Here is a 22,177-nt window from a genome sequence, read left to right on the forward strand (position 1 = left end):
CAGAGTATCATGAGCAGTCTGCAAAGCGGGGCTTAAGAAATCCTCCCAGAGAATCCTGTGCAGTCTGCAAAGCGGGGCTTAAGAAATCCTCCCAGAGTATCCTGTGCAGTCTGCAAAGCGGGGCTTAAGGAATCCTCCCAGAGTATCCTGTGCAGTCTGCAAAGCGGGGCTTAAGAAATCCTCCCAGAGTATCCTGAGCAGTCTCCAAAGCGGGGCTTAAGGAATCCTCCCAGAGTATCCTGTGCAGTCTGCAAAGCGGGGCTTAAGAAATCCTCCCAGAGTATCCTGTGCAGTCTGCAAAGCGGGGCTTAAGAAATCCTCCCAGAGTATCCTGTGCAGTCTGCAAAGCGGGGCTTAAGAAATCCTCCCAGAGTATCCTGTGCAGTCTGCAAAGCGGGGCTTAAAGTATCCTCCTAGAGTATCCTGTGTAGTCTGCAAAGCGGGGCTTAAGGAATCCTCCCAGAGTATCCTGTGCAGTCTGCAAAGCGGGGCTTAAAGTATCCTCCTAGAGTATCCTGTGTTGTCTGCAAAGCGGGGCTTAAGGAATCCTCCCAGAGTATCCTTTGCAGTCTGCAAAGCGGGGCTTAAGGAATCCTCCCAGAGTATCCTGTGCAGTCTGCAAAGCGGGGCTTAAAGTATCCTCCTAGAGTATCCTGTGTAGTCTCCAAAGCGGGGCTTAAGGAATCCTCCCAGAGTATCCTGTGCAGTCTGCAAAGCGGGGCTTAAGAAATCCTCCCAGAGTATCCTGTGCAGTCTGCAAAGCGGGGCTTAAGAAATCCTCCCAGAGTATCCTGTGCAGTCTGCAAAGCGGGGCTTAAGAAATCCTCCCAGAGTATCCTGTGCAGTCTGCAAAGCGGGGCTTAAAGTATCCTCCTAGAGTATCCTGTGAAGTCTGCAAAGCGGGGCTTAAGGAATCCTCCCAGAGTATCCTGTGCAGTCTGCAAAGCGGGGCTTAAAGTATCCTCCTAGAGTATCCTGTGCAGTCTGCAAATCGGGGCTTAAGAAATCCTCCCAGAGTATCCTGTGCAGTCTGCAAAGCGGGGCTTAAGAAATCCTCCCAGAGTATCCTGTGCAGTCTGCAAAGCGGGGCTTAAGAAATCCTCCCAGAGTATCCTGTGCAGTCTGCAAAGCGGGGCTTAAGAAATCCTCCCAGAGTATCCTGTGCAGTCTCCAAAGCGGGGCTTAAGGAATCCTCCCAGAGTATCCTGAGCAGTCTCCAAAGCGGGGCTTAAGAAATCCTCCCAGAGTATCCTGAGCAGTCTCCAAAGCGGGGCTTAAGAAATCCTCCCAGAGTATCCTGTGCAGTCTGCAAAGCGGGGCTTAAGGAATCCTCCCAGAGTATCCTGAGCAGTCTCCAAAGCGGGGCTTAAGAAATCCTCCCAGAGTATCCTGTGCAGTCTGCAAAGCGGGGCTTAAGAAATCCTCCCAGAGTATCCTGAGCAGTCTCCAAAGCGGGGCTTATGAAATCCTCCCAGAGTATCCTGTGTAGTCTGCAAAGGCCTATCAGGGACGACCTTTTCCGCTGTTAATGGATTCAGTCGTTAACGAGAAGTCTCTTCTTAATTAAAATCCAGTGTAACCGGAAAGTTTCGTCAGTGGTGAGCCTAAGAAGACTGCACATGCTAATCTGGGACGCGACACTTAACGTACATGCATTAACCTATGTGTTCTACAGTGGCAGATCTTTAGTTATATTTGTGATTTCGAGAAAAAGTTATAATATCATTTAAATATTCTGGAGTCTTATTATTATATTGTTGACATATTTATATATGAAGATTGCCGTGTGGTATTTACATATTTTATTAAAACGAGAGCCAATTAAGCAGTGATAACAATTCTTTGGATGGTGTTCCATTTTAAGTACCATTTTTAACAGCATTGTTGTAATATTTTTTCTTGCTTTTCAGAATTAATGAAGTAGTTGTATTTCGTAACAGTTTATAATTGTCCCAGTCTTTAATTTTGCGGAAGTGATCTCCATCTCGCATACTTTTAATAACTTTTTTGTTTATCCATTTTGGCATATGTGTGCTTTTTATTCTCTTTTGCTTGTACGGGGCGTACTTTTCTAAAACGCTATTCAAAATTCTATATAACGATTGAAGGGACATATTTGGATCGTGAACAGTTTCAATTAAATTTAGTTGCGAAACCGATAGATCCAATTGGAAATCAGATATCACAAACTGTTTAAAGCATCTATATCTAATATTCGAGTGAGTGCCTTGTTTTGAGATTTTATAGTTAAATCCTTGTCATGCATACCGGATAGTGGTCGCTTATAGATATTTGTTTGACATAAGTAGTACGTAATCTGCCTATTCGATAAGTATATATATGATAAATTATTGAAGACGATTTATCTGTGACACTGGTTGGTGTGTTTATTAGTTGGACGAGACCTTGCTTAAATACAGTTTTGACCACATTTTGCATTCATAGGACTTGCTGTCAGCAATGTATTTAAAATTGAAATCACCTAATATGTGATACTCAATGTTTAAACCCTCAAACTTATTAAGTAATGCATCAAATTGTTCTTTCCAATTTTGCGTCTCATTAGGTGGACGATAGATAACATTTAACAGAAAAGATGGTGTGTTTTTAAAGCATATTTCAAAACATAAAGATTCAATTTCATCAGGCTCTAAGTCTGGCCTATGTTTAAATGGTACATGGTTACCTATATAAAGCAAGTTTCCGCCACCCTTTTTCTGACTTCTGTCTTTACGAATGTATGTAAAATTCGGAATATTTAAATTAACATCAGACACATTTTCGTTCAAAAATGTTTCACAAAAAGCAATAACATCCATATTACATTTTTCAGACAACAAATGGTTAATCTACAGTGCTTTTCAGGATTACATGTGGAACTGTGTCAATATCGCCAACATGAACATTCAAAGAGCGCATTTCGGATATTAAAGTTAAGTTCACAATGTGACTCCAGGGAAATCAGTGTTTAAGACACCACAGTGTTAACAAGGCATGCACTTTACATGTACATATATTCGAAACACTCTGCATAGCAAGTTATACATTGCTATAACATTGTGAAAACTATTTACCATTAATTAATCATATTATTTAAATATCTACCTGTCATGTACTCAGAAAAAGAAGCATTCTAGTTGGTAATAAGATGTGTCTGTTTTCTTACAGTAATACAAGAAATTTCAATAAAAAAATATTCTCAGAATCCGCGAAAAATCGTTCAAGAATACAGTCAAGAAGATTCCCGCCATCATGCAAATGGCGACAGTTCCGCTGACTTTAGCTAGGGTCCTTTTGTCTTCAGCAGACGTCAGTTTCCTCAAAGCATTTGACGTCGTGTTTTTTACAACTGTCATCTCTCGAATCATTTCAACAAACTCTGGTCGCTCCAGAACCTGTGAAATATATTCAGTATTGACATGGAACCAGTTCGATAGCAGATTCCATTAAAGTAACACACCTTGAAATGAAAATAAATTTAAGTACAAATAAGAAACATATTGTATCTATGCCAATTAGAATATATCTGGTTGTTACAAGGTAGAACTCCGTCTTTTTGCGCTTTAAAACTTAAATATAATCGTGTTTGTTGAAATGGACGTATACGTCTAGAAATCCTACTTTCGGTTTTAAAAGCGGTACCGTTTAAAAAATAATAAATTACTTGCTAACTAGCCTATAGATTTAATTTTATCTATGCCAATAAAAATATATCTTGTGTTACAAGGTAGAAATCCGTCTTTTTTGCGCTTTAAAACTTGAAAATAATCGCGTTTGTCGTAATGGACGTAAACGTATAGAAATCTTACTTTCGGTTTTAAAATTAAAAAAAAATGATTAAATTACTTGCTAACTACCGGTAGGCTATCGATTTAGTGACAACTTTGCACACTTTCAAATTGCATATATATGTATTGATTAACATATATTTCATTTCAAGGTGTGTGGCTTTAATGCAAGTTGTAGGTGAAATTCATAGTTATTTCCCCCTTGTCCTCTCAGACAAAACTGTGTTTGCATGCGTTTTTTTTAAATAATTATTCAGAAAATAACTAACTAATATCAGTCGTTTTCCAATGTTTCTATACAAAGTAATATTAAATACAAAATAAATAAATACAATCTTGTTTAAAAAGGGGGAGGAAAAGCGAAGCAAAGCAATACCCTTGTTAGCCAAAACAATTTGTTTTCTAGTGTTCTTGAAATACTATCTCCATTTCGATTGGTCGGGCATATGAACTGGTATGAAGTGTTCTTTTCTTAATAATTTGTCAATGCACCATAGTGATACGCATTATTAACCAAATATTCATAAATATATTTAACATACATTTCATACTTAAATTGCGACCAAAGACGTATTTAGTTTTGTTTGAGAAACCTGTTTCACGCATTAAATGACCGTATATTTTATCGTCGTTGCAAAGACGTTGCCATTCATCGTAACGGTATTTACAATCATGTAAAAAGGTCAGTGTAAACTTAATGTTTGCGAGCTATATACAACACAAAAATATTGGTAACGTAATGCACCATGTTCAGGATAATATTTATATGACATGATTTTTGAAATTTCTATATATTGCAGTATTGATGGCTAATTGTCTCAACTGTTACAAACAATATAGTTATGAAGCATTCTTTACCTGTGAAATGTTGTTTTGGAATGCAAATCGGTTACATATGCTGTAGGCCAGTTCACAGCAGTCACGTGACTGAAGACTTCCTTCAGCCGTGTTCAACTTCAGACACGCAGAGTCATTAGCAGGCATGGCGTCTGAAATATGTAACGAACATTTGGGTAAAGAACCATTTATTTTCAGCTCATTAATTGACATGTTCATATCATATTTTGTCGTTTTTATGAACCTTTTCAATAGTTATCTGCTACTCGTTAACTATATTAAAGGGGTCGTCCACAGATTTTGGCATGTATTGAAGCATGTCATTAAATGCTTTATATTGATAAATTAAAACATTTGACCTAAAAATCTCCAGTGAAAAAACAAGAATACAATTTTAAAAAGGGAAAAAAAGTAACCCTCAACAGGGCTCGAACCACTGACCCCTGGAGTCCTGGAGTAAAAAAGGCTCCCGCAGAGACCACTCGACCATCCATGCTCATGCTTAGAGCGGATGTATTTTTACCTATATAAGCAATCCTCGTAGTTTCCCAAAATATAACTACAACAACAGAACTTTCCAAATTATTCAATCGTTTCGCGTCGCACGACGCTTTATAATTTTCAGGTTTTCAAATCGTCAAAATATGCATATAATGGATATTTAAGAGCATGGCAAATGGTCAGTATTTTTATTTCCTCAAAAATATCACAAATACGAAAATTTGCGAATCTGAAACAACTTGTTTTTAATTTTGTCGATTTACCAATATGTTGGACGGCCCCTTTTATTTAAATAATGTGTCATAAGTGTTTCCTATATCTGTATTCAGTTTTGTCCATGCATGTGTTTCTCTATAGCAGTGCCTATTTTTAGGTATTCTTTTATTTATATTAAAATATTTTTGTATTTGTGTAAAAGTTATTTTATTAGAATCATTATTAAATATCCGTATCGGGTTAGTGTATGCGAGATGTACACACTCTATTTCCAATTTACATATATATTGAAACAATAATATTATTATTTTATTTCTTATTTCCATTTATTTGTAATTTTCATGCGTGGCTAGTAACTAAATCAGAATAAAGACTTCGTGGTTTAATTCCAATTCACCACGTTGCCATTTTAACAAACCGATTAAAATTTAGCTCGAACATCATTTCTTAAGCCACTTCATACCGTCGACCCAATATCCAGCCGCATCAAGTTGAAGTCTGTCGCTTAGCTTAAAGTACTGATAAGCGTCCATAAACGCAACCAGCGTCGCGTTTGACATCTTGCAGACTGCCCGTGCGTCGGTGATGGTTAAGTTATTGTAGTTGACGAAATACTCATTGAGATTCTCCCGAATCCATCGGATTTGCGTTGAGAGTCTTTCAGTGTTGGTTGTGGTTCTGGTATGTGGGATTGACGTGGGTGTGTTTTGGGTGGGTGCGTTCGTTGTGAGAGTTGTAGGCAGGCTTGTGTTGTCAAACTTGATATCTGAAACCAGCCCTAAGTGCAATTACATTTCAAAGTGTGCAGTAGATCTGAAAAATATGACATGACAAACATGACTAAAGTAAAATAATAGCTTTACTTAAAAAGTAGTTATCTATTATGTGGAAGGTGGTTATGTACATGTATTCATGGAATAGTGTCAAAAAGTCCAAAAACGCTGAGAACAACTTTTATTTATCAGATGCCATGAATATAAAACATTTTGTAAGCAAAAGATGTTGAAAGCCCTGGTCTTAATTATCAGCAAATTGTTAGCTTTAGTGCCTGTTATACGTGCTCTGACGTAATTGTTAGCTTTAGCGCCTGTTATACGTGCTCTGACGTAATTTTCTAAGGAGTATAAATATTGTGCTTCTAATGTTTAGGCAAATTAAAACATACCTGCCTTGAACGGTAAACAAGGAATCAAATATGTTTGACCTATTGGTCTTATACTTAAATCTTAAATCTTTCTCGTCATATATGTCCAAAGTTCTGTAAATAGTACTTGTCAAACTGGGTGTTTCTACTGGCGTCCCTGTTTGTGACGACACAATTGTTGTTGTTTTTGTTGCTGCTGTCCGAACAGTGGTGGTTTGTTGCGAAGATATGGCAGTTGTATTTGTAAGTGCAGTTGTTGCTGTTCTTGATTGTGTGATTGGATTTGATGTTGTTTTAGTTGATTTATGTGTAATTGTGCTTTTTGTAGCTGTTGATGCTTAAATGTACCATAAAAAGGATATGAGAATATTGCTTGAATTGCTCCAATTTATAAATACTTATTATTATATTTCTCTCTATATTTAGCTCCAAATGACGATATATTTTCATTATTAAATGTAAGCCATATAGTAAGCTATTAAATAAAAATAAATTATTGTAACGCCTGACAAAACATTTCCTCTTTAATAATTTATTTTAAATGTAATTTGTACATACATTAATATATTTAGGGGCCATTAGGTAATGCCATTACTTGCATTCAGGCTTATTACCAGTCTTAAAGTCTTATCATAAAACTAAAACAGTATCTGCATATATTTGTTCAAATGGATGCTTACGGTTTGCTTTAAAACCAGGTATATGTGTCAATCATGTTACCTATTTGCGTTACAGATTGTTCGCAAAGGCAGTGCGCATTCTTCAAGCAGTTCCAATTTCCAAACGTTTTAAGATGATCCGTCGCCATTAGCATTGCACAGGTTTGGTTAGCCTCTGCCCAATAATAATATGTAGCATTGTCCACGAGGACGGATTTGAAGTTTTGTGTAAAATTTGTTCTTTGGGTAGCAATTGTTCCATTGAATTCATTACCACATGTCCCTCTGCACTGGTCATATGAGTGATTTGAGGAAGTCACCAGGTATATGTATTGAGAGATCTGAGGAATCGTGATCCACTTGTCAAACTCTGAAAAAAAATCATCTTAGAATAAATCATAGCGAAATCTTGTTATATTAATAATTGTAAGTCTTTTATTACTGTGCCACTGTGAAAAATGAACCAGTTTTAAAACATAGTGTTATCTGGGTTTTTTGTTTGTCTTATATTGTTTGTCCACGAATGCATATTACATTAATATGATTGTTCAGTTATACGCTATTATTTACAGCTCAAAAAAGAAAACAATAAAGCAATACGCTATCAATAACATACAAAACACGTGTTTAATCCTTTAAAACTGTAAGGAAGTATTACGTACGTTTCTGGTACAATTGCTCCCGTTAAACTTAGTCATTACCCATTAGCCACAGAGTCTGACTCCCAAACTTGTATGGTCTAGTCCTATATAAAATCCCTAGCAGCGGTCAGCTCCCAACCACAAGCATAAGTCACATTCTCCGGCAAATGGAAGGATTTTTTTTGTCTTTTTTTATTTAATAAAAAAATACCACACATTTCAGAAAATGATAAATGAATACTTACTATTAAAAAAACTTAATTAAACCATATATGTTAAAAATAACACTTGAACCAATCATGCAGGTTTAATTGCGGCTGTGATTTAATGTGCTAAGATTTCAAGTTGTCAGATGTTTTCGGGGAGATTGATTCTATATAAATATGCTTTGAACTTTAATAGGCACGTAATGTAAATTTTCTTACCTAGGCACTGCAGCGCTGATTTTGGACCGCTTATCCAGATGAAGAATGGCAACCATAGAGCATACAATAGATTCATTGTTATCAGTTTGATTTTCCTTTGACAGTTATATTAAAAAGCAACCAAGAACAAGCACAAACAGCTTCTTGTGATCCACAATTAATGTTTCAAATGAATGTTTCAGTAATATTTAGAAATATCATATATAGAAATGTATGTTTGACATTATTTGGTCGTCAACGAAGAAACAAAATAAATGATAACCCAGTCTTGGGACAAATGTTAAGCACTTGAAAACCGTTTGACCATATGTGGACAGATTAGCACATTATTAATTAACGCAGTATGCATACCCATATTACATGGTCACTTTTGTTTGCACTTGTCATAGGTACAATATCGAAGTCAATTTTCATAATTGACTTAATGTAATGCCCAACCCAATGATAGCCGTTGTTTGGATAGCTATATCCCCTGGCTTTGAAAAAAATAATTTTTAAGTTATGTCCAGATGTCGGCCACACTTACAAAGAGACTAAATGTTATCTCAGAGATGCAGATTGTGGCCGGTAAGGAGAGATGTATCTAGACCTGCGCCTCGCTAATATCCACTCATGTCACGTGGACATCAACAATTCAACAACAATTAAGCTCATTTGGACAGCTCGGAAGATTGCGGAGCTTATTCTTATTATTTATCTCCTCTGGTCAGCACAAGAAAATAGTCGATGCCCGGGCGGAGCCCTGAATGTACCAAGAAAAAATCCCGAAACTACACAAATATAGGTTTCTTCAAAGCAAAGCAAATCAAAGCAGGTTATTTTGATAGCTTTACCAGCACAGCTCTGTACTAAAGCAGATGTAAAAACAACAACATTATACTAGGCAAACCATTCACAGAATTAAAGAAAATCCAAAAACACTTTTACCGCTTCTTTAATATCAATGCAAAATTGTTATAAGCCACACAGACAGGGCTCATTTTGTATTAAGCATTAAATCTGCTTCTTGTTACTCAAATTTACAAGCGGAAACTTTGGATTATCAAAATCATTTTGAGTAACAGAAAAACATGGACGAACCTGTGGATAACAATTCTGCGTTAAATATTTGTTTTACACTTTCGGAACTAAAACATACGATTTGCACCAGGAAGGACCCCGCTACGAGACATAAAAATACTGCAGGAATGGGCGCAGGTCACTGTGATAACCTAGTAAGTACAAAAAATATCCTGTCGCTTAATAAATTTTACCTAATATTCAACCATATTAAGAAACGTATTGTCTGACGTATTGTCTGACTTTCGGGACAAAAAAAACGAGCTAGCACGCTTTCATCACTGCCAGTATATAATGTTTGGAAAACATAGAAGGAAATCCGTATAAGCTCATTTTCGATTTTACCACCGCCTGTGATTTAATGGGATGTTGATATACTTACAATTCTAGCTGAATGCGGTATCAGGGGACACTGTTCGGTGGAACATCGACATAAACATTTCATGATAGATAGGGAACTCTCTTATACAGCAATAACTCAAAGATGATCCATCGGGCAATAACTCAAAGAGGATCCATCAGGCAATGACTAAAATAGGATCCAGCAGGCAATAACTCAAAAAGGATCCATCAGGCAATGACTCAAAGAGGGTCCATCAGGCAATTACTTAAATAGGATCCATCAGGTAATGACTAAAAGAGGAACCATGATGTTCTTAAGTGACAAATGGAACACCGGCATGGCCATATCCCAAAATGAGGAACACTCTGTCACATATGTAATAGAGTCAAATCGGTCAAGCCTGCAAACGTAATGCGCTTTTGGAAATGGGATGCCGAAACGGATTTCAAATAATAACCGGTTAAAAACACAAGTGTGTTGTTTGGCAACGAAAATGATCACGATATGGACGTACATTTAGACGGCGCCATAATTATTTCTAATATAATGTAGAAACTAGTTACTTAAAACATATTTTATTTCCAAAAAGCATGACATTTATACAAATGTATACATTTTGTCCATACATACATAATGGAAAAAGGGTTAGACCTAAAGTTGCTGCAATTATTTCTTAAACGAGCATGTTAAAATTGATGAGTTTCTATATCCGGTATAAAAGTACTGTGGATTCCATCGCATATATTTAATAATTGCTTCAGTGAATATTGAAATTTTGAAATGGTGTCAATGTTTCGGATATCAATTTGTAAGGAATTCAATAGATAAATAGCAGATGGTAGAAACGAGCGTGAATAAAGTCAAGTTCTTCTTGATGAAATAGTATAGTCGCCATCGTTCTAAGATTTCGAGAGGACTGTTTATGAACTGTTTGTGGAAGAAGGTAGTTGGGACATTGGCCGTTATGTATTGTGTAGATATTAATGAGTTTGAGATCACGGAACCAGTTCGACACAGGCGTACGTTGGTTTCTTATCTTTGCAATTGAAGAAGGAAATTTATTTAAAAAAGATAACTTATAAAAAATATTTTATTATGTTTAATGTTTTTATGTTTTATTATTTGTACTTCTATTTTTTTTCATGTTAAAATAATACCTGATATCCACAGTATACCAACCGAACTTGTTAATCAATGCCTGATTTTTAATATGAAATTTTTAGTCATGTCAGTTTATATGTAATGCTACAGTTCACACACAGCAGTGTTTGCTTATGATTTTTAAGTAACCAATTACGAAAGCTTAGTGATGGTTTACAAAATTGGAACAGGAAATCCATATACAAACAGCCGACATATGACACGTATTATATTTAAAAAAAATTGCTGGTTCGCAAAAGAATTTGTTATTGCTCCCAGGCTTTAAATTGAATAGCTATCTATTGCTGATTCGATCAATATTTTATAATTCCTTGACAGATTGTCGAGAATGAATAAATGAGTAGTTGTTTGACGTGAACTCTTCAAACAAAGTCCGGGGAATATACAGTTCTTAGTTATTTGACGTGAAGTCTTCAAACAATGTCCGGGGAATATACGGTTCTTAGTTATTTGACGTAAACTCTTCAAACAATGTCCGGGGAATATATATGTTTCTTAGTTATTTGACGTGAACTCTTCAAACAATGTCCGGGAAATATACGGTTTTTAGTTATTTGACGTGAAGTCTTCAAACAATGTCCGGGGAATATACGGTTCTTAGTTATTTTACGTGAACTCTTCAAACAATGTCCGGGGAATATATATGTTTCTTAGTTATTTGACGTGAACTCTTCAAACAATGTCCGGGGAATATACGGTTCTTAGTTATTTGACATGAACTCTGCAAACAATGTCCGGGGAATATATGGTTCTTAGTTATTTGACGTGAGCTCTTCAAACAATGTCCGGGAAATATACGGTTCTTAGTTATTTGCCGTGAACACTTCAAACAATGTCCGGGAAATACACGGTTCTTGTTGATTGATGTTGAATGAGCTTTGCATCGAAAGAAAGCGGTGCTGTTATAAAGACTATCTGGATAAACTGGCATAATTTGAAAAAAGTATCGTCCACTAGTAGCCTGTACAGACCGCACATCCTAATCAGAGGCGTCATTTTCCGCGTCTATGGAATTGTTCGTATTGAGGAACACTTTTCTAATGTTAAATACAGTTTGGGCGAAAAGTGTCGTCCCTGATTTAGCCTGTGCATACTTAACCAGCTAATCTGGGACGACACTTTCTGCTCGTGCATTTGGCTTCATTTCTCTAGAGTGCGGGTCATATTTTTTCTTGCTGATGAAAATTGAATGACATCTTCATTGTAAGAAAGCGATGCTGTATTTTGTCCAAGGAAAAGTGAAGGCCAAAGGCACTGCAATATTACACTAAACATCAACATACACGTATACCTTTAAGACACAATATTCATTTTAATGGCAATTGAAGACATTCTCAATCATTCTCAACTAACACATTGTACCTGTATATCAGTATCGCAAAAAGAAAATTTAAAAATGGTTTGATGTCACAAAGGGGCTCAGTAATAATTTAACTCAGTCATCAACCCATTTCGAGCAGTTCATTAATTCTATGTTATTACAATTTGATTCAGTGATAGCTATAAGTGTTTTAGAAACCGCCAGGCTACAAAGGCATGCACTATACACATACAAATTAGGGCTGCAACAATATACCGGTATATCGGTATATACCGCAATACGCAATCCGCATATTGTATTGCGATATGATTTTCATCATACCGGTACGAAAATTTTACAAAAATTCATTCACATTTCGTCCAGAAAAGCCATCCGAAATAATGATAAAAAGGTAAACAAAACAAAGCAGTGTAAATTAATTTTTACGTAAAAATAGCATTCTAAAAAGTGTATTATACAGAGTAGCGTTGTTACATAGGAGCATTCATTCGATGCTTTTGAACAGATTATCGTTGAATAAATTGCGCACAGCTGTAAATGTTTCGTTCGATTCTGATTTGAGCATTATTTGTAATACGAATTTCGGAAACACGCTTCCAAATTTGAATGCTAACGCGACAATAAAAAATTATAGCGTCAAATAAAAAGTGCTTTATTCTTTGTCTCAATAAAAAGCGCGCGAAAATTATACAGACATGTAGAACGTCGCATGGAAAGTATGGGTGTATTTTGTGTTGTATAAAAACGGGAACATCACGTCAGCTAAATTACGCGTGTTCAGTGGGAAAAACGCCCCGGTTGGACGTTATTTCATCACATCTTTAAATAGTAACAATTGCAAAAATGTATTTGATACTTAAGAAAATTTGCGAATGTTTGTGTTTCTTATTATTCTTGAGCACATTTATAGTAAATATTTACCAGAATTTGCTTTAAAATTGGAATTTATGGGATAATCGGGTAATTGGCAAGTTATAATTTTGGTACAAGTTAGCAATATATTGCGATATATTGCAATACGGGTTTTTTAACTGACAATATATTGCAATACGGTTTTTGGCGTATTGTTGCAGCACTAATACAAATACATAAAATACTCTAAGCATAGCAAGTTATACATGGATATAACATTGGTAAAACAACATTCATTCAATAACTAATCTTTTATTTACATAATTAAATATCTACCAGTCATGCAATCAGAGAAATAAGCTTTCTCTTCGGAAATAATTCATGCCTGTTGATTTGTGTACAGGCATCCAAGTCATATTCTACTTAAAAAGTGTTTTCAGTATCCGCGAACAATCGCTCAAGAAGATAATCAAGAATGTTCCCGCCATCATGCAAATGGCGACAGTTCCGCTGATCTTAGCAACGGTCCTCTTGTCGTCAGCAGACGTCAGTTTCCTCGCTGCCATTGACGTCGTGTTTTTCACTACTGTCATCTCTCGAATCATCTCAACAAACTCTTGTCGCTCCAGAACCTGTGAAGTATATTCATTCTTAATATGAGATTGATATAAGATTTGATATTCAGGCTATCTTGATATAGGATTCTCTTTAATTAATATTTAAAGATATTTTAGATATGTCCCTTTTTCTGTAGGACAAGAGTGTTTATTCATACATTTATTATAATATTTTGTGAACATGAATAATTAATATTAATATTTTTTCATTGTTTTCAGTTCTTAGTTATTTTAAAACATAATTTTTATCACATGCCATACCCTGTTTCCCATGTAATATAACCATTACGAATATTTTTATCTTACACATGTGTAATATACTTTTAAAGCGTTTTCATTGGCTTATTTTCGTTCGATTGACCAATCGCATTTTATTATTTTGCTGAAATAACGTTGCAACGTCAAATGACGTCACGAAATGTTAACAACATTCGGAATTTATAATTATGTTTACGTAAATATTTATTTAATTTGCTCATTTAAAAGCATGTGATAAAAAAAGATCTGACACTCGTTGTCATTTCATACCATATTGTATTAAACTCGTCCAGGAAATTCGTTAGTAAGCTCGCCAAAAATATGGTATGATATGACAACTCGTGCCAGATCCTGTATGTAAGTAAAATCTTTTCTCTTTATAAGAGAGCGCAGCATAACATTCTTGTTCTGAGCCAATTAGATATGAATTCTATCTTTCTTAGAAAAGAATCTACATTTCGATTGGTCGGTTACATGAACTTGTATATGTGTTTTTTCTGCACGATTCGACAATGTGCAGTGTTTATTATAGTTGGACAAAATTAATCTGATTTGCATGAACTTAGTTAGCATATATTTCACGCCTGTAATTTATCAAACCTTTTTTTTTTGTTTGAGCACATGTTTCACTCATTTAATTACACTATTAAGGTCAGTGTGAGCTTCACTTTTGCGAGCCATGTATGACATTCAAAATAAGTGAGTAATGCACTCTTTTCTGAATAAAATTTCTTTTTACACCTTCCTGCTGCAACATTGACGGATACTTGTCTTGCCTATTACACACTCAAGTGTTAGTGCATTAAGTGTACCTGTGAAATGTTGTTTTGGAATGCAAATCTGTTACAGATGCTGTAGGCCAGTTCACTGCAGTCGTGTGACTGAAGACTGCCTTCAGCCGTGTTCAACTTCAGACACGTAGAGTTGTCAACAGGCATGGCGTCTGAAATATGTACCGGACATCTGGGGTAAAAACATAATATTTTCAACTAATCTATTGAGTTAATATTTCATATTTTGATGTTTTCGAAATATATATTTTTATTCATCTGCCACTCAAGAAATATATAAATATAAAGTATTGTTATAAATGTTTTCAATATATGTATACAGTTTTGTCTATCATGTGTTTTACGATGCTTGTATATATTGAGAAATTCTTTTATTTCTAGTATTCCGAGGTTATTATGGAAATTTATTGCAACGATATAATATTGTAATCATGCATACAGATCAGTTTATGGTTGGTGTATGCTATTAATACACAAACTATTTCAAATTTACAGATTGAATGAAAGGTTGAAACAATTATATGGTAATTTTATTTGTATTTCCATTTTTGGGGCATTTTGATAATTGACTATTAACCAACTTAAGATAACGATCTCAAAATAATTTTCAAATGCAACGAGACTGAAAATCCTTGTTAACAAACCGACAAAAAATAATAAAATAAAAACAAGAAAAATTTCATGGGCAAATGCTGTAAGTTATTGTTGTACCGTCGATCCAATATCCAGCCGTATCAAGTTGAAGTCTGCCGCTAAGCTTAAAGTACTGATAAACGTCCATAAACGCAACCAGCGTCGCGTTTGACATCTTGCAAGATGCTCGTGCGTCGGAGAGTGTTAAGTTTTTGTAGATGACGAAATACTCATTCAGATTGTCCCGAATCCATCGGCTTTCGTTCGAGTGTCTTTCAGTGTTGGTTGTAGTACTAGTAACAACAACAGTTGTTGTTGATTGTGTTTGTTCAATTGATGTTTTAATGGTCGTTCCTGGTGTTGTTTGATCTGTGACTGAGTTCAAAGCTGATGAGACAGTTGGAATGGTCGTGGTCGAGTGAGATATAGGTTTCTCACATAAAACTCGGTATGTTTTTGCCGCAGTCATATTGATTTTATTTTGAAATTCCGTAATATTTGGAGCTTTGTATGAAATAATGCTGATATTACATTGTGTGGGTTGATTAAGATTACAGGTGTTTCCTGAAATGCAAAAGCCGTTCTTTTATGTTCTATTGTTTAATTAATATAAAAACATCGCAATTAGTTATGTCAATAGGACAGAAGTCAAAAGTATAGTTTATGGAATACATATTTATTATATAATTTAATGTAGACGTGCAAATAATAATGTTATATAGATTACAACACATTTTTCCGTCTAAAGGTTATTTCAAATAAATGAGTAAGCGCCCTTACGTGTTATTATTACCAAATAAAATAAGCCAATTTTGAAATGACAAGCACATATACTATGAATCCTTTAAGATTAATTCAATGGTCTAAGAAGTAAGTTTCTTCATCAAACCCGTGAGGTTAGCCCAAATGCTGAGAGTTCCGGTTAAATTACTAAGACCCAGTTTGTGAGCGATTTCAACAAAGTTTTCTTTGGTCCCAACATTGGAGGAGATGCTCCCGTTGTTCGTCTGACACAGCGTCTTTGCGTCACAACAGGAAACACCTTGGTTGCTTAGGCAATATGCGTAATTCTTCACTTCTGACCAGTCTGTATATTAAATGAATGTTCATGTAAGTATTTTTAAAGTTCAGCAATGCCACATTTCATTAGCTGTGAATTCCTATCGTGCAGCAATTTCCACTATAGCTCTACTGTTAGTTCAGAATTTATATGCTTTAAGATAAGATAATAAGATAATAAATAAATAAAATAATGAAATTAAATAACATTTCTTTAAACATCATCCTGTTTTAAACACACAACAAAAAAACGATTTTTCTTTTATTATAAACATTTTCACTCCTACGCAGAACTACTTTGGCGGAAGCATAATTCCCCAAACCAGGAAAATGTGATGCGTCTTAGTATAGAGGTGACAATAACGTAGTGACGTCACCATCTATGTATAGAATGTTTAAACCGAACAAGTCATCGCTCTGGGAAAACAGGATTTAATACATGTGCTTAAGTGACAGGATTTAATACATGTGCTTAAGTGACAGGATTTAATACATGTGCTTAAGTGACAGGATTTAATACATGTGCTTAAGTGACAGGATTTAATACATGTGCTTAAGTGATAGGATTTCATACATGTGCGTTAAGTGTGCGGATTGAACAGACTAATCTGGGTCATACATACCGCTTGTTTTGTATTTCGTTTCAAAAATCTAAATCTGCTTAAGATTTACAGCGTCGACTCTGATCTGATAAGCCTGTGTAGAGTACACAGGCTAATCACGGACGATACTTTACGCAAATGCATAAAGCCTCTAGAGCGCGACTCAAATACAAGTTTTATAGAATCGCATGACTGTTCATGGCATTTCAAGACAATGTACAGAATCGCATGGCATGGCTTTTCATGACTGGCATTTCAAGACGGCTGGTTGTAATCTATTCCCAATGTAAGAAAAAGATGGTTATGTAAATTTGTATGTCATGGAATGATGTCGAAACTTCCAAAAACTATGAGAAAAACATCGAAATCAAAGACCATGAATGGAAAACTTCTAGTACTCAAAAGTTATTCAAAGCCATGGATTGTATTGTAAGCAAATTGTTCAATTTAGCATCTATATTACTATTTATAACTTGATCATCCACATTGTCAAAATTTATTTTTTTCTTTTGTTCGGGCACATTAAAACCTACCTACACTCGAACACTTAACATGGATTCAACATTTACTCACACTGTGAGCCCTCCTGTTCACATCTGTCCAAAGATCTGGAAGTAGTTTCTACACCACCAGATGTTGCTACTGGCATCCCTGCTTGTTGCGAGGTAACAGTTGTTGTTGTTGTTGTTGTTGGTAGCGTTGTCCTGATCGTGGTGGGTGGTTGTAGTGTTGTTGTTATACCCATTGTTGCTAAAATGTAACCATTAAAGACTGCGACTATGACTTAAATTGCTCCGATTCATAAACACTTATGATCATAGTCCTTAAGATATTCAGTTCCAAATAATGGTTTGTTTTCAGTACAAGCAAACTAATTGAATTTTAGTATATAACAATATTAAATAAAAAGTATTTTTTAACGGCTGAGAAAACATTTTCTTTTGGACTTTTATATGACTTAATGTTCATTATAAAGTTAATTTCATAACAAATTATATCTTATGTGATGCCAGTGATTAAGGCTCATGACTCTGACATGCAATTTATCAAAATTATGCTCCTTTGTACCCCAGGTTAATGATACATGTACCGTCTCTTATATTCAATAAAATCTTCAAACTTGTCTTCTGGGTCATAATATAAGGCCCTGGAAGATGCTAACAATTGTGACAATTATTAAAGATGAATTACGTACCAATAAGAACGAACAAATTATTGTTCAAGTTTACATTTACTTTAGGTACACAAATATTTTCATCGAAACGTTAAATACATGTATGCCACTGTTTGAAGTCACGAACAGAAAACGTACATTATGTTATCAAAGTGGAAGTTCATAATGTAAAAATCATAAAATAAAGCATTATCTTTGATATATCTTTTACATTGGATGTCATAGGTGTGTGGCAAAGGCATAGTGTTGGGTATATCTGTCAATCAAGTTACCTGTTGTTGGGGTTAATCGTTTACAAAGGCAGTTTGCCGGTTTCGAGCAGCTAGTATTGCTAAACGGTATTACGTTCATCTGGTTTTACAATAATCATCTCACATGTTTGTTCAGCTTCTGTCCACGCGTAAAACGTGCGATTTGCCATCAGGACGGTTTTCAAGTTTTGCAAAAAATCGGCTTTTTGCTTAGCAAGAGATCCATTGAATTTACTAAAGCATGTCCTGTTACAGTCATCATACGTCTCATTTGCATTGATTACAATGAACTGGTATCCTTGGAACTTGGGTACCGAGAACCAGTCTTCCAACTCTGCAAATATTCAATCATACACAAAATATTTTAGATAACCTGAGCATGAAGTGACCTCACCGGCGGCGTGTCCATAACCGTCCACAATCGCGGACAATTATCGCGATAGAGACTTCACTTGAATCTTAACCAAACTTGCATCAGTTTGTTTATAATCGTTATCTCTTGGCTTGGATTGTTTCCCTGGATGATCTCACACGAAATAAGATGTATGTCCACCCCACAGGTAACCACAACCCGCCCCAGCGGTAACTACAGCCCGCCTAAGCGGTAACCACAGCCCTCCCCAGAGGTAACCACAGCCCTCCCAGCGGTAAGGACTGCCTGCCCAATCGGTAACCACAGCCCGCCCTAGTCCATAATCCGACCTTGGAGTTACCACTGCCCAGCCCAGAAATATTTTGTCCAGATTCCATGAAAATCTGTGCACATTTCTACATTAATGGTCTGTTTATATATTGGTTACACTTCAATATGATGGAGGCAATAACGAAATAAAACCATATATAGCAAATATCATTTGATTTTATCATCATCAAATGGTTTGTGATATCGGCTTGAAAATGATGAGCTTTGCTTGGAACAATCAAATCTTTGTGTTAGGGTTGGTTACTTTTCTAAAATCCGTTGAATGCTTATTAAATGTAATTGTTCTTACCAAAGCACTGCATCACTGAATGTTGGCTGCTAATCAATATGAAAAACAACAACCATCTAGTGTTGATCAGATTCATTGTAAACGCTTATATTTCCGTTAATAAATGTTTTTTAAAGATAATAAAAATAAACTATCTTTGATCCACGATAATTATTTATTTACACTCAATTGCAATAGAAACGCACCAACACTATTTTTGATGAACAATAAAATTCTTTCTCTGAAGTGATATTAAATAGTTTAAACGAGCATATCTTTTGCAATTTTAACATGACGTAACTGCGTCGTCAAGGCAGCAAGATGGCCCAGAATGTCAGCAAACAATATCCACTTGAATGCCATATGTTCAAGAATGATCATAATAAAAACTTATCAAACAGGAAATTGACGATTAATAACTAATGCTGTGTGCCATGGACATTAGCACAATACTGATATATTAATTCCTGTAAAGCCAATGTTTAGTAATCTAGTAATACCCATTTATTCATTAGATCTTATATTCCCTTGTTTATTAAGGTTCATGGGGGGGATAAAATTCATTAAAACTTCGCTTTGGTTTTTGTTCATTGAATGTGGTACAATATGGTCAAACTATATATCATTTTAAAGCTAAAGACGGATAGAATAACATAAACACATTTTTGACATTCAATATTTGTGTCCTTTATTCGTATTTTGGTTTAAAACCAATACTTTTTTACACTAATTTACAAAATCTCAATCTAAAGTTAGGAATGATATGCACTACCTTAAAGGGGACTTTTCACAGATTTTGGCATTTTTTAACTAATTCATTAAATGCTTTATATCGATAAATGTAAACATTGGATCGTAAAAGCTCCAGTAAAAAATCAAGAATAAAATTAAAAAAGGAAAAGAACATTGCCCGGACCAGGTTTCGAACCAGTGACCCCTGGAGTCCTGCCAGAGTCCTGAAGTAAAAACGCTTTAGCCTACTGAGCTATTCCGCCGAGTACATACTTGAAGTATTTTATACCTTATATAAGCAATCTTCGTAGTTTCACAAAATTTAACGACAAAAACAGAACTCTCCAAATTATTCAATCGTTTCGCGTTGCAACGCTTTATAATTTTTAGGTTTTAAAATCGTCAAAAGATGCATACAATGGCTATATTAGACCATGGTAAATGTTCAGTATTACTGTTTCCTCACAAATATCATAACTAAAACGAAAATTTGCGAATCTGAAACAACTTTTTTCAATTTTGTAAATTTACCAAAGCGTGAAAAGATCCCTGTTGAATAAATACAAAGCTATATACATATACAAGGTCAAGTTAGCAACATTTCACAGAAAGTTATTGTCATAAAACAACAAATGAGTTTTTATTCAACTGCCTTTTTTGGATAAATATCCTAAACATAGTTCTAAAAATAACTAAAACGTAACTACTTTTTAACAATCCAGGTATGGTGGATAATAAGAGTCACAATTCTATTTCAAAGGCTTAACAATTTTGTTATTTACCTCTCAACCAAATTGCAAATTTTAAACCATCTCAAATTGAAATAGATTGCAGACGACGTATAAAATTGTAAAGGAATATAAAGAAATTGGCAAAACGATTGATTTTATATTTCGATTCCTTATACCCATTTGAAAGCGTGGCCATCGCTGTGATCCGTAGAAAAACGTGCAAAACAAATCGGTCGAAACCACGTGCATTGGTGAGAAAACCGGGTATGTGTATACACATACCTGAGATAACACATGCTTATTTTGACAGTTTGGTGGCAACTTGTAAAACAACTATTAACATTAATCAGCAAGATATCGCACTAAATAACAGAAATGACCGCGTAGAGATATCATCACTTACCCTATTTGAAATAGTTTCCAGCTGAAAATTGTCCCCCACACGTCTTTTTAGTTAATTTGTATTGTTTTTCTGGAGCCGAAGTGCATCTCACAGAATATCCAACCAACTTCCGTTGTTTTCACTTTCGTTATTAAAAACTCCGTTTAAAAGAATTATTACTACTTTCAGATTGTTAAAGCGATGTATTATTATATATTATCAATAGAATAGTATACCGTGATGAATTGAACGGAGTAATCTAGATCTTTCTGTCAGTCTGTAAGCGTACTATTTTATGCGCAATAATAAAGTATATGTGATTCGACAACGATTGTAAACATTGGTGAAATGCTTCTTACATAGTTATTCTTTTGAGTGTTTATGAGGTCTGATCGTGCAGTTTGCAAACATCAACGGAAAGATTACAATCCAATGCATTTGTCATCGTCAACCGTATGGAATGTCAATTAGGCGATGAGTGAGTTTTTAGCATGTTTCTTTCTATTTTATTAATTTAAAAATGGCTGCCCCCATGGTGATGAAATGACATGTGTTCGAGTTTTGATATTTCTAGATATGCAAACTTTTTTTACTATTTAAGCGTAACTTGCCCTCGTCAATGTCGATATCATTCACTAGTTATATAATTTTCCGCCGAAATACGTGGGATAAACATGATTCAGATTTTTGAAAATAATGTATATTTTAGTGTTAAAATCTCTTTGTATTTTGATTGATTTTGTGGATGTTATGATACGTTGATGTACAAAATTGGTAGCAGTTTGAAGGAAAAACATCCATTAAAGCATATATGTATACATTATCAATGTGGCACTCTTCCTTTAGTCAAATTTGAGTTGAATGCTAGGGGTCCCACATTTTTCAAAATGAAGCCTCTACATGAACCTTAAGTGCTCACTAAGTAACATTTCTAAATAATGAGATTATTATTATTATTATTATTAGAAAAAATAGCTTTTTTATTACATGAAAACCATAAGGACCAGAGGTGTTATATGGTCCTGTACT

At 35.1% G+C, this 22,177-nt stretch overlaps 2 protein-coding genes across 2 annotated transcripts; both read right to left on the reverse strand.

The window, feature by feature from the left end:
* Nucleotides 1-2,919: 2,919 nt before the first annotated feature.
* Nucleotides 2,920-7,943, reverse strand: LOC127832165 (uncharacterized). The gene is made up of 5 exons (XM_052357465.1): nucleotides 7,808-7,943; nucleotides 7,207-7,515; nucleotides 5,806-6,108; nucleotides 4,647-4,777; nucleotides 2,920-3,395 (listed from the first exon to the last, which is right to left on the reverse strand). Exons 2-5 carry the CDS (start codon nucleotides 7,298-7,300, stop codon nucleotides 3,183-3,185), a joined length of 741 nt encoding a protein of 246 aa, XP_052213425.1. The 5' UTR covers nucleotides 7,301-7,515; nucleotides 7,808-7,943; the 3' UTR covers nucleotides 2,920-3,182.
* Nucleotides 7,944-13,243: 5,300 nt separating this feature from the next.
* Nucleotides 13,244-19,514, reverse strand: LOC127832164 (probable maltase-glucoamylase 2). Its single transcript, XM_052357464.1, has 7 exons — nucleotides 19,325-19,514; nucleotides 18,354-18,666; nucleotides 17,481-17,657; nucleotides 16,136-16,333; nucleotides 15,325-15,810; nucleotides 14,635-14,765; nucleotides 13,244-13,579 (listed from the first exon to the last, which is right to left on the reverse strand). Exons 2-7 carry the CDS (start codon nucleotides 18,430-18,432, stop codon nucleotides 13,367-13,369), a joined length of 1,284 nt encoding a protein of 427 aa, XP_052213424.1. The 5' UTR covers nucleotides 18,433-18,666; nucleotides 19,325-19,514; the 3' UTR covers nucleotides 13,244-13,366.
* Nucleotides 19,515-22,177: the final 2,663 nt, after the last annotated feature.

Source organism: Dreissena polymorpha, chromosome 5, assembly GCF_020536995.1.
Source record: "Dreissena polymorpha isolate Duluth1 chromosome 5, UMN_Dpol_1.0, whole genome shotgun sequence".
Classification (NCBI taxonomy): domain Eukaryota; kingdom Metazoa; phylum Mollusca; class Bivalvia; order Myida; family Dreissenidae; genus Dreissena; species Dreissena polymorpha.

Bases quoted from the DNA above. Each gene is read 5' to 3' on its own strand.
- LOC127832165 (XM_052357465.1), bottom strand. From the start codon at position 7,300: ATGCTAATGGCGACGGATCATCTTAAAACGTTTGGAAATTGGAACTGC. The intron at 4,778-5,805 runs GTATGAAGTGGC...TACATATTTCAG, and splicing joins GGCTGGATATTGGGTCGACG to ACGCCATGCCTGCTAATGAC. The intron at 3,396-4,646 runs GTAAAGAATGCT...TATATTTCACAG, and splicing joins TCCAAAACAACATTTCACAG to GTTCTGGAGCGACCAGAGTT.
- LOC127832164 (XM_052357464.1), bottom strand. From the start codon at position 18,432: ATGAACGTAATACCGTTTAGCAATACTAGCTGCTCGAAACCGGCAAAC. The intron at 17,658-18,353 runs GTAACTTGATTG...GTTACATTTTAG, and splicing joins ACGATTAACCCCAACAACAG to CAACAATGGGTATAACAACA. The intron at 13,580-14,634 runs GTACACTTAATG...TATACTTCACAG, and splicing joins TCCAAAACAACATTTCACAG to GTTCTGGAGCGACAAGAGTT.